The 12,582-nt window shown below is 46.9% G+C and overlaps 1 protein-coding gene across 1 annotated transcript in view; it reads right to left on the bottom strand.

The window, feature by feature from the left end:
• Nucleotides 1-227: 227 nt before the first annotated feature.
• Nucleotides 228-12,582, bottom strand: part of TTC27 (tetratricopeptide repeat domain 27) — a 190,676-nt gene continuing 178,321 nt past the window's right edge. Inside the window, exons 17-20 of the mRNA XM_029064736.2 lie at nt 11,896-12,093; nt 5,715-5,826; nt 3,531-3,631; nt 228-465 (exon numbers count right to left, since the gene is read on the bottom strand). Coding sequence (XP_028920569.1) covers nt 343-465; nt 3,531-3,631; nt 5,715-5,826; nt 11,896-12,093 — 534 coding nt within the window. The 3' untranslated portion in view covers nt 228-342. The remainder of the gene's footprint in view (nt 466-3,530; nt 3,632-5,714; nt 5,827-11,895; nt 12,094-12,582) is intronic.

Raw genomic sequence — 12,582 nt, 5'->3', positions numbered from 1 at the left:
TGAATGCAACATTCTAATTTTTCCCAAATGCAATGGATACATCCAATGGCTAGAGTCGATTTCAGTCTCTAACCCTTGGGCATCGATCCTAAAGAAATACTTTAGAAATGGCAAACTCTCTTCTTGCATAAGGCCTAGATCTACCAGTGTAGGCAAACATTAGACTTTTAAAAAGTATTCCAAGGAGCTGAGAAGTCCCTGGAAATGCCCATAAGTTGGAAACATTGGACATGGCGAAGGTGTTTTATTTTCAAAGGTGTTAGTTTTGTACTGCAAAGATCTACCACGGGAGAAAGAGGAAATTTAGCAGATGATGGTCCCGCAAAAAACGTCTTGGGCAGTTCAGTACTGATTTCTCAGTTGGTTGCTCCTGTCTTGGAGCTCTGACACCAAACTCTCCATAGCCTTCACTTCGTCATCTAAATCGCTGGAAATGTCACCACTTTCTAGATCTGGAAAAAGTTGCTGAAAGGAGAAATACCAAAAAACAACAACACGGTGTTATTGAAATCATCTTTTCACAATAATAATCATTATGGTATTTGTTAAGCGCTTACTATGTGCCAAGGCGTTTATGAACGCTGGGCTGGATACAAGGTAATCAGGTTGTCCTATGTGGGGCTCACAGTCTTAATCCCCATTTTACAGATGAGGGGACTGAAGCACAGAAAAGTGAAGCAATTTGCCCAAGGTCACAGAGCAGACCAGTGGTGGAGCTAGGATTAGAACCCACGTCCTCTGACTCCCAAGCCCATGCTCTTGCCACTAGGCCAGGCTGCTTCTCAATATCCTCAACTTCACCTGTCCACAATAACTTCTTCATCCCGTGGCCTCGTTTTTGCCTTTCATAGCCATAATTGGATCCCTTTTCCAGATAATTCCTCATCACTGTCCTCCTGGAACTGTCTTTCTAGAAAACACCTCCTCTGCAACACATCCTGAAGTAGCATGGCCTACTGGAAAGTATGGGTCTGGGAGTCAGAAGGACTTGGGTTCTAATCCTGACTATACCAATTGCTTGTTGTGTGACCTTGGGCAAGTCACTTCACTTCTCTCCATGGTTTTGTTAGACCATCAGTCTAGTAAACAGGAGATCCTAGGTTTGAATCCCCATGGGGCCTTATTCTTTTTTTTTTGCCAAAGCCCCCATGGTGTAATGGTTAGCACTCTGGACTCTGAATCCAGCAACCCGAGTTCAAATTTCGGTGAGGCTTTTAAATTTTCCTCTAGACTGTAAGCTTGTTGTGGGCAGGGAATGTATCTGATCACTGCTATACTGTACTTAGTACAGTGCTCTGCACACAATAAATATTCAAAAAATATGATTAACTGACTTTCTCTGTGCCTCAGTTTCCTCAACCATAAAATGGGGATACCTATTCTCCCTCCTAGTTATACTGTGAACCCCATTTGGAACAGTGACTAATCTGACCAAGTTAACTTGTAACTATCCCAGTGCTCAGAACAGTGTTTGACACAGAGTAAGTGCTTAACAAATACCAAAAAAAAAATTAAATAAAATAAAAAACCGCACCCCCAAAAATGCAGTGGACCTGAAGAACTATGGGGAAACTTGAGGCTGAGAGAGCGGTTAGGCTAGGTGATTCAGCCCTATCAGGTATGTCTCTAGACTTGGCTTATTCTAGGAGTTGATTAGTCCACCCGCTTGTCCGAGCTGGAAGGGGAAGATTGAACACTGCTGAGAAAATCCAGTTTGCCTGGGCTCTGGGCCCATCGATCCAACTGTCTCAACTTCAAGCTTTTTCAGTAATGTAAGAGAGAAGACTCTTCCAGCAGCCCAACTTCGTTTGGGAGGACAATGTCGGCGGTGGAGTAGAAGAGGCATCTGTCCACTATTAAAGCTACGTAATCAAAGATCCAAAACACGGAGCCTAAGATGGAATTTTTTCCTCTTTCAGATGTCCCCCGGGCACCTAAGGAGAGAAAAATCTAACCCAGACGGTGACTGTTAGCCTTTCTGAGGATTCTTGGAAGATTTACAGTGACCTGGCAAAAGGATGTATGGCTGCACGATAATACAAATCCAACTCACATACGTGCAGGGTTTCATCATTATTTGGAGCTCAAGGTTCTAGTTTTATGAGCCAAGGATTTGACCCTGGGTTAGGGGAGGCATTTTGAACAAAAAGCAGGTGGGACATGATATTAGGAGCAGGTAGCAATTCAGTGCGCTCCGCAGTTGTCTAGAAGACATTCCATATTTTTTTATGATATTAGTTAAGCGCTTACTACGTGCCAGGCACTGTTCCAAGCACTGGGGTAAATACAAGCTAATTAGGTTGGACACGGTCCCTGTCCCACGCAGGGCTCCCAGCCTCGATCCCCATTTTACAGATGACGTAACTGAGGTACAGAGAAACGGAGTGACTTACCCAAGGTCAAATAGCAGACAAGTGGAGGAACTGGGATTAGTACCTAGGTCCTTCTGCCTCTGAGGCCCGTGCTCTATCCACTAGGCCATGCTGCTTCCAAAGCAGCATTTGGCCACTCTACACAGTTAATGAATGCTAAATTTGCAGCACATTACTTCCAATTTAGCCTGAAGCAAAACATCCATCTTTTCATATTATCATTCTGCTCAGACAACTTTGCTATCCGGAGAAAGAAATGCATCTTTTAATTTAAAGATGTGGAAAGTTAACTTTAGCATAAAGATCACTTGTTTCTGGAATTAGATAAAATTTCAGGTTTTATGGCATTCCAGAAACAAACAGCACCTTGTGCTTAAATTTCTCAATTAGCATTAGTTTTGGGGTGAAATTTTTGCATATTTTAATTTTTGTGGGAGCATGCGGTGTTCAGGGCTGTGGTCTCTGAATCAGCCATTTTAGCCACCCATGCAGTCACTGGGGGAATTTCACAGGCAGTGGTATCTTAGAGTAAAAGGGCAAAGGAAAATCATAGAAATCCATCATGTGTGGATTTATAATTCTGGGTTCTAATCCTGACTCTGCCACTTACCTGCTGTGTGACCTTGGGCAAGTCACTTCACTTCTCTGTGCCTCGGTTCCTTCATCTGCAAGAGGGGGATTCAATACCTGTTTTTCCTACTTAGACTGTGAGCCGCACGTGGGACCTGATTATCTTATACTTACCCCAGAGCTTAAAACAGTGCTTGGAGCATAGTAAGTACTTAACAAATACCACATTCTTATTCTTATTATTATTATCCTGTATTCCCTCTCATTTTGTTTTTCAAACTCTGCTCTGTTTACTGCTCTGATTTTACTTGCCTTTTGTTTTATGGGGGAGGAGCAAGGGACAGTGGAGAGGGAACTTTGTTGCACACCAATGGAATGCTATAAATGTTAGACCTGAAAACCTAAGGGAGGTGAGACCAAAAAAAAAACCAACAACAACAAAAAAACACACACCTTGCAAATGAAAGAAGAAAAAATGGCCCGATGCATAGATTTTGGATGTTCTTGGAAGGGAAAGGGTTAAGACAGAACATTGAGAGTAAAGGAATTTTCCAACTGCATTTTCTTGTTGACATGATTCAAACTCACCTTGGCTTTGGACAACAGACCACGCAGGTTTAGTCGAGATGATGATAGCACCTGCACTGCCTCTTGGGGACTGGATTTATTTTCACTGCACTTCATTGCCACTGTAAATTAAATATGGGGGGAAAATCATCACCGCAGCTGCTTGAGAGTCTGCAGCCTACAATAGCAAATTATCCCACAATAGTTAATAGCACCATGAATGACTCTTACATGAAAGCGTAGGTGTTTCTTTTACTTTTTAAAACCATTTTACCATTTACCAAATACTAAAAGTTCTGTAGTTCAGGAAAAGGCAAGCCATAAACTACAATCTCCAGGAATGTAAAGGATCAGAAAAAAATCTGCTCCCGAGAACAACTCCACTGTCTCAAAATCTGTGGAGCTACAATAAACACAGAGCTCAACATCTGGGTGGGTCATGTGTGTTATTGGATATCCATTCACTTACCTCTGCAAGTGGAAGGCAAACCAGGGGTGGCAGGGAGAGAGGGGAAGCAGGACGGCCTAGTGGAACTCGCAGGGGCCTAGGAGTCAGAGGACCTGGGTTGCCGTTTGGCTCCTGTGTGACTCTGGGCAAGTCACTTCAATTCTCTGGGCCTCAGTTTCCTCATCTTTAAATGGGGTTTCGATACCTGTTCTCCCTGCTTCTTAGACTGTGAACCCCATGAGGGACAAGGACTGTGTCTGACCAAATTTTTGTAAGCTTCTTATAGTGCAGGACACCTAGTAAGCACTTAACAAATACCATTAAAAAAGTGGGGGAAGGAGGTGGGGAAAAAGATGGCAGTCCTAGCTGGATGACCAGCCCTTGGCTGGAGCTGTCCCCTTTAACCACCTGATTCAGCCCCTTCAGCCCCATAGAACCTACGGACGTATCCACAGTTATTTTATTTATTTTAAGGTCTCTCTCCTCCTCTAGACGGCGAGTTCCTTGTGGGAAGGGAATGTGTCCACTAACTCTATTGTGCTGTACTCTCCCAAACCCTTAGTACGGTGCTCTGCACACAGTAAGTACCACTGATTGATTGCTGAAAGGCAGGAAACCTCTTAGTTTGAGCCCACCGCAGGAGTGGAGGATGCAGGGGCTTGCCCGAGCTAACAAACCACCAATCTCCACTGAGAGATATATTTTTTTACTTTCAGTCTTTTTGGTTTTCTTATTTGCCAGAGCTAGAAAGTCAAGGGTCTACTATATGTTGCCAAAAGTGATGCTCTTCCAATGAAGAACCCACAAAAGCTTTATATGATCAAGGATCCTGGCTCTTTCCCGAGGCTAAAACTGTAGATGGGTCTAACCAGGGTTTTTTTGATTATTGACTGTCAGTGTGACACACAGAAATCACTTAAACTTCTCTCCGGGCTGAAGAAAATCTTAAAAAAAGTTGTAATTCTACATATCTCCTTATTCAATGTTTACAAGCCTCCTCATTATCAACGCCGGCATACTGCAGGCAGGGAAGGGATTCTCATGTGGTCTGAGCCTCATCCCCTTCTCTTCCTTCCCCTCTCTCAGGTCCTCAGCCCTAGACTTTTAGGCCTATAGCTTTTCAGGTTGGGTGCCAGAGGGCTGGATTCTAATCCCAGCTCTGCCAATTGCCTGCTGTGTGACCTTGCAAAAGTCACTTCACTTCTCTGTGCCTGTTTCCTCAACTGTAAAATGGGGATTGAGACTGTGAGCCCCACGAGGGACAACCTGATTATCTTGTCTCTACCCCAGCACTTAGAACAGTGCTTGGCATTTAGTAAGTGCTTAACAAATACCATTGTCATTATTATTATTATTATTAAGAATAAAATGAGGATTAAATACCTGTTCTCTCTTAATATGTGTCAAGTACTGTACTAAGCTCTGGGGTAGATACAAGATATGGTCCCCTTCAGGTTGTACATGGGTCACAGTCTAAGTAGGAGGGAGGCCAGTTATTGAGTCTCCACTTCCCAGTTGAAGAAACTAAAACAGAGAAATTAAGCGACTTGTCCAAGGTCACACAGGAGACAAGTGGAAGAGGCAAGATTAGAACACAGGTCCTCTGATTCCCAGGCCCATGCACTTTCCACTAGACCACACTGCTTCTCTTCAACTTGTAAAAAGTTGAAAGGTTTCAACTTCTTCCTTTTTCATCAATGTCATTCCTTTGAAAATGGACAAACAGCCTAAAAAGCACCATTCGAGGAAAACAGTACCATGTGCCAGTTCTACGGCTCCTCTGACCACTTCCTTGAACGAGGCAATGTCTTTCTCCCAAGCGCCGGACTGCATTTCATACTTGTGTGCCTTGGAGAGATACTGGAGCACCTGGGGAGGAGGAAAAGCACAACGTTTTCATCGAAGCCCAATCCGGCTCAGTCGTGTGTGATAATGTTGAATGAGATCGAGTCCCTTCAGGAAAGCAGCAATTCTGGGTTAGAAGCTACTTGTGGGCATGGAACATGTCTATCAACTCTGTTGACAGATACAAAATCCCTCCAGGCTCAGTCCTGGGTTCCCCTTTATTCTCCATCTACACCCATTCCCTTGGAGAACTCATTTGCTCCTATAGCTTCAACTACCATCTCCATGCGGATATTTCCCAAACCTACATTTCCAGCCCCCTCCTTTCTCTTTCTTTGCAGTCTCCGTGTCTCCTCCTGCATTCAGGATATCTCTACCTGAGCCCCTCGTGGGCAGGGATTGTCTCTCTTTATTGCTGTATTGTACTTTCCAAGCGCTTAGTACAATGCTCTGCACATGTTAAGTCCTCAATAAATGCAAATTGAATGAATGAATGAATGCCCGCTGACACTTCACATTTAACATGACCAAAACAGAACTCTTCATCTTCCCACCCAAACCCTGTCCTCCCACTGAAGACAGCACCCCCATCCTTCCTGTCTCACAAGCCTGTAACCATGGCATTATCCTCAACTCATATTTTCAATCTGTCATCGAATCCTTTTGGTTCTACCTTCACAAAACTGCTAAAATCCACCCTTTCCTCTCCATTCAAACCGCTACTACGCTGATCCAAGCATCAGTCCTATCCCACCTTTACAGTACGGTGGAGTTGGTGGACACGATCCCTGCTCACAGGTAGTTTATAATCTAATGAATATGTGCTTTCCTTCCGGGAAGTTGGGAGTTATTTTTAGTTCCCCAACTACCAATTTGAAGCAGAAGTTTATATAATATATATATATATATAAAACACGTTACAGACCTGGGAGGACAATGGAAACAGAAACTCCTTACCATCAGTTTTAAAGCACTCAACCACCTTGTCCTCTCCTATCTTACCTCCCTGATCTGCTGCCACAACCCAGTACCCTCAGTTTGCTCTGCTATCACCAACCTACTCATTCTAAACTTGATCTTGTCTATCTCACTGCTGACCCCTCACCCACATCCCCCCACTGGCCTGGAACTCCCTCCCCTTTCACAATGGCTCCTATTCTAATAATAATAATAATGTTGGTGTTTGTTAAGCGCTTACTATGTGCCGAGCACTGTACTAAGCGCTGGGGTAGACATAGGGGAATCAGGTTGTCCCACATGGGGCTCACAGTCTTAGTCCCCATTTTACAGATGAGGGAACTGAGGCACAGAGAAGTTAAGTGACTTGCCCACAGTCACACAGCCGACACAGCCGACAAGTGGCAGAGCTGGGATTCGAACTCATGAGCCCTGACTCCAAAGCCCGGGCTCTTTCCACTGAGCCACGCTGCTTCTCTGCTAATCCTCCTTGACCTCTCAGCTGCCTTTGACACTGTCGACCATCCCCTTCTCCTTCACACCTTATCTCACCTTGGCTTCACGGACTCCGTCCTCTCTTGGTTCTCCTTTTATCTCTTTGGCCGGTCATTCTTGGTCTGCTTCGCAGGCTCCTCCTCCCCCTCCCATCCTCTCTGTTGGGGTTCCTCAAGGGTCAGTTCTTGGCCCTCTTCTGCTCTCCATATACACTCCCTTCCTCGGTGAACTCATTCGCTCTCATGGCTTCTACTATCATCTCTATGCAGATGACACACAGATCTACATCTCTGCCCCATCCTCTCCACCTCCCTTCAGGCTTGTATCTCCTCCTGCCTCCGGAACATCTCTACCTGGATGTCTGCCCGCCACCTAAAACTCAACATGACCAAAATTGAGCTCCTCATCTTCCCTCCCAAGCCTTGTCCTCTCCCTGACTTCCCTATCACCGTGGACGGTACGACCATCCTTCCCGTCTCTCAGGCCCGCAACGTCGATGTCATCTTTGACTCGGCTCTCTCGTTGACCCCACACATCCGATCCGTCACCAAAACCTGCCGGTCTCACCTTTATAATATCGTCAAGATCCGCCCTTTCCTCTCCACCCAAATGGCTACTTTACTGTTACGGGCTCTCGTAATATCCCGGCTAGATTACTGTGTCAGCCTTCTCTCTGATCTCCCTTCCTCCTGTCTCTCCCCGCTCCAGTCTATTCTTCACTCCGCTGCCCGGCTCATCTTCCTGCAGAAACGGTCTGTACATGTCACTCCCCTTCTTAAACACATCCAGTGGTTGCCTATCGACCTTCACAGGAAACAAAAACTTCTCACTCTAGGCTTCGAGGCTCTCCATCACCTTGCCCCTCCTACCTCTCCTCCCTTCTCTCTTTCCACTGCCCACCCCGCACGCTCCGCTCCTCTGCCACCCACCTCACCGTCCCCCGTTCTCGCCTATCCCGCCGTCGATCCCTGGGCTACGTCCTTCCGCGGTCCTGGAACGCCCTCCCTCCTCACCTCTGCCAAACTAATTCTGTTCTCCTCTTCAAAACCTTACTTAAAGCTCACTTCCTCCAAGAGGCCTTCCCTGACTGAGCTCTCCTTTTCCCTCTGCTCCCTCTGCTCCCTCCTACCCCCCTTCATCTCTCCTTAGCTAAGCCCTCTTCTCCCCGCTTTCCCTCTGTTGCTCCCCCCTCCCTGCCCTTCCCCTCACCACTGTACTCATCCGCTCAACTCTATATATCTTCATTACCCTAATTATTTTGTTAATGAGATGTACATCACCTTGTTTCTATTTATTTGCTATTGCTTTATGAGATGTTCATCCCCTTGATTCTATTTATTGCTATTTTTCTTGTCTGTCCATCTCCCCCGATTAGACTGTAAGCCCGTCAGAGGGCAGGGACTGTCTCTGTTACCGATTTGTCCATTCCAAGCGCTTAATACAGTGCTCTGCACATAGTAAGCACTCAATAAATACTACTGAATGAATGAATTTGACAGACCGTCAATCTCCACACCTTCAAAGCCTTATTCTGATCACATCACCTCTAAGAGGCCACCTTCAGTTCTTCTCCTTTTTGTTTTACCCTTGCCCTTGGAGTTGTACCCTTTAAACTCTTGATATTCATCCCACCTTCTGCCCCACAGAATTTTTATATATCTCCATAATTTATTTTAATACTTGTCTCCCCCTCTAGACTGTAAGGTCCTTGGGCAGGGAACATATATACCCACTCAGTTCTGTTGTACTCTCAGAAGGAGCTTGGCTCCATGGAAAGAGCACAGGCTGGGGAGTCAGAGATCATGGGTTCAAATCCTCCGCCACTTGTCAGCTGTGTGATTTTGGGCAAGTCACTTCGCTTCTCTGTGCCTCAGTTACCTCATCTGTAAAATGGGCATTAAGACTGTGAGCCCCAAGTGCGACAACCTGATCACCTTGTATCCTCCCCAGTGCTTGGAACAGTGCTTTGCACATAGTAAGCACTTAACAAATGCCAACATTATTATTACTCTCCCAAGCGCTTATTAAAGTGCTCTGCACACAGTAAGTTCTCAGTATATACTGGGCTTTACAGAAAGGACTCGGCTCCTTTAGAAGCAGCATCAGCTAAGTCAGCTGAAAAAGGAAAGATGTTTTTCATCTGTGTTTAGGCTGGGGGTGTTGGAAATATCAGTCTAGGGGCAAGAGGAGAGCGGCCTATGTTAGTGAGGAGTTAATGGACAGGCAGAGTTTAGGCAGTCTTTGGGTGCCAGGATATCCTGTTTTTATAAACAGAGAAGCAGCATGGTTCAGTGGAAAGAGCCCGGGCTTGGGAGTCAGAGGTCATGGGTTCGAATCCCGGCTCTGCCACTTGTCAGCTGGGTGACAGTGGGCAAGTCCTATCTCCCTACTACCCTTCCTTTCCAAAATCCTAGAACGAGTCGTCTACAATCGATGCCTAGAATTCCTTAACTCCCATTCTCTCCTAGACCCCCTCCAATCTGGCTTCCGTCCCCTCCACTCTACCGAGACTGCTCTCTCTAAGGTCACCCATGACCTCCTTCTTGCCAAATCCAATGGCTCCTACTCCATTCTGATCCTCCTTGACCTCTCTGCTGCCTTTGACACTGTCGACCATCCCCTCCTCCTCCATACCTTATCTCACCTTGGCTTCACGGACTCTGTCCTCTCCCGGTTCTCCTCTTACCTCTCTGGCCGATCATTCTCGGTCTCCTTCGCTGGAGCCTCCTCCCCCTCCCATCCTTTAACTGTTGGAGTTCCTCAAGGGTCAGTTCTTGGCCCTCTTCTGTTCTCCATTTACACTCACTCCCTCGGTGAACTCATCCGCTCTCACGGCTTTGACTACCATCTCTACGCAGATGACACGCAGATCTACATCTCCGCCCCTGTCCTCTCCCCCTCCCTTCAGGCTCGCATCTCCTCCCGCCTCCGGGACGTCTCCACCTGGATGTCGGCCCGCCACCTAAAACTCAACATGAGCAAGACTGAGCTCCTCATCTTCCCTCCCAAACCCGGTCCTCTCCCAGACTTCTCTATCACCGTGGATGGCACGACCATCCTTCCCGTCTCTCAGGCCCGCAATCTCGGTGTCATCTTTGACTCGTCCCTCTCGTTCACCCCACACATCCTATCCGTTACCAAGACCTGCCGGTTTCACCTTTCCAATATCGCCAAGATCCGCCCTTTCTTCTCCACCCAAACAGCTACCTTACTATTACGGGCTCTCATTATATCCCGGCTAGACTACTGTGTCAGCCTTCTCTCTGACCTCCCTTCCTCCTCTCTCGCCCCGCTCCGGTCTATTCTTCACTCCGCTGCCCGGCTCATCTTCCTGCAGAAACGATCTGGGCATGTCACTCCCCTTCTTAAACAACTCCAGTGGTTGCCTATCGACCTCCACTCCAAACAAAAACTCCTCACTCTAGGCTTCAAGGCTCTCCATCACCTTGCCCCTTCCTACCTCTCCTCCCTTCTCTCTTTCTACCGCCCACCCCGCACGCTCCGCTCCTCTGCCGCCCACCTCCTCACCGTCCCTCGGTCTCGCCTATCCCGCCGTCGACCCCTGGGTCACGTCCTCCCGCGGTCCTGGAACGCCCTCCCTCCTCACCTCCGCCAAACTGATTCTCTTTCCCTCTTCAAAACCTTACTTAAAAATCACCTCCTCCAAGAGGCGTTCCCAGACTGAGCTCCTCTTGCCCCTCTACTCCCTCTGCCATCCCCCCTTTACCTCTCCGCAGCTAAAGCCTCATTTTCCCCTTTTCCCTCTGCTCCTCCACCTCTCCCTTCCCATCCCCACAGCACTGTACTCGTCCGCTCAACTGTATATATTTTCGTTACCCTATTTATTTTGTTAATGAATTGTACATCGCCTCAATTCTATTTAGTTGCCATTGTTTTTATGAGATGTTCTTCCCCTTGACTCTATTTATTGCCATTGTTCTTGTCTGTCCATCTCCCCGATTAGACTGTAAGCCCGTCAAACGGCAGGGACTGTCTCTATCTGTTGCCGACTTGTTCATCCCAAGCGCTTAGTACAGTGCTCTGCACATAGTAAGCGCTCAATAAATACTATTGAATGAAAGTCACTTAACTTCTCGGTGCCTCAGTGACCTCATCTGTAAATTGGGGATGAAGACTGTGAGCCTCACGTGGGACAACCTGATTACCCTGTATCTACCCTAGCACTTAGAACAGTGCTCTGCACATAGTAAGCGCTTAACAAATATCAACATTATTATTATAAAGCTTCTGACTCTGCCTTGCCAAGTCATCCTTTATGCTTTCCTAAATGTTCTCCAGTTCTCAGTTCCCTCTTCCTCACCCACTGATCTGGAAATAACAATAACGATAATGACAATTATAATGATAATAACGAGGAGCACCGTCAACGTGACAAGCGCTGTGCTAAGTCCTGGGGTAGAGACAGGACAACCCGACAGAGTCCCTGCCTCACACGGGGCTCACAATCTAAGGGGAAGGGAGAAAGAAGATACCCCACAGCAACCACTTGCCGGAGACCCCATTCTTCAAAGGGGGAGAAGAATGAGCAAGAAATTCCAACACGCCCAAGCTCACCAAAGGACCCAGACGATTTCTGACGGGTCTCTGAGAACAAGGGCCTCTCACACAGCTGGGGCATACCTTGTCGTTATCATCCGGACGATCACTCTGACCGTTCCCATATACTTGGGCATACAACCTCCAGATCTCCCCGTCACTCGTCACTCTTGACGTCACTCGGCCAAACAGCTCCTGCAGTTTCCCCTTCAGGCCGGCTGCCACGGCTCCACTTCGATCGGCCACTCCGTCCACCACTGCACGCACCAGGATTTTCAGGACCTTTACCGAGGATACGGAAAACAAACTGGTGAACAGACGGGTTCAAATCCTGTCTCCGCCACTTGTCAGCTGTGTGACTTTGGGCAAGTCACTTCACTTCTCTGTGCCTCAGTTACCTTAACTGTAAAATGGGCATTAAGACTGTGAGCCCCAAGTGGAAATCTGAGTCTCTGAAGGGTCAGTTACGAAGAACAGAGGCATTGCTCTTCCTCGACTGCATTTCCCAGTCCCAGATGTTCGAGGGTTTAGCAAATGCTGTCCCATGTTATCTGTGTCTAAACAGAGGTCATTTATAAAAATTTCCTATAGTATTGGTTAAGTACGTACCATGTTCCAGGCACTGTACTAAATGCTGGGGTAGATTCGGGCTAATCAGGACACAATCCATGTCCCACAGGAGGCTCATCATCTTAATCCCTATTTTATAGATGAGGTGACTGAGGCCCTGATGAATTAAGTGGCTAGCCCCGGATCACACAGGAGACAAGT

This window comes from Ornithorhynchus anatinus, chromosome 1, assembly GCF_004115215.2.
Source record: "Ornithorhynchus anatinus isolate Pmale09 chromosome 1, mOrnAna1.pri.v4, whole genome shotgun sequence".
Classification (NCBI taxonomy): domain Eukaryota; kingdom Metazoa; phylum Chordata; class Mammalia; order Monotremata; family Ornithorhynchidae; genus Ornithorhynchus; species Ornithorhynchus anatinus.
The sequence above is the reverse complement of the archived record's forward strand: the minus strand, read 5'-3'. Positions and strand labels throughout refer to the sequence as shown.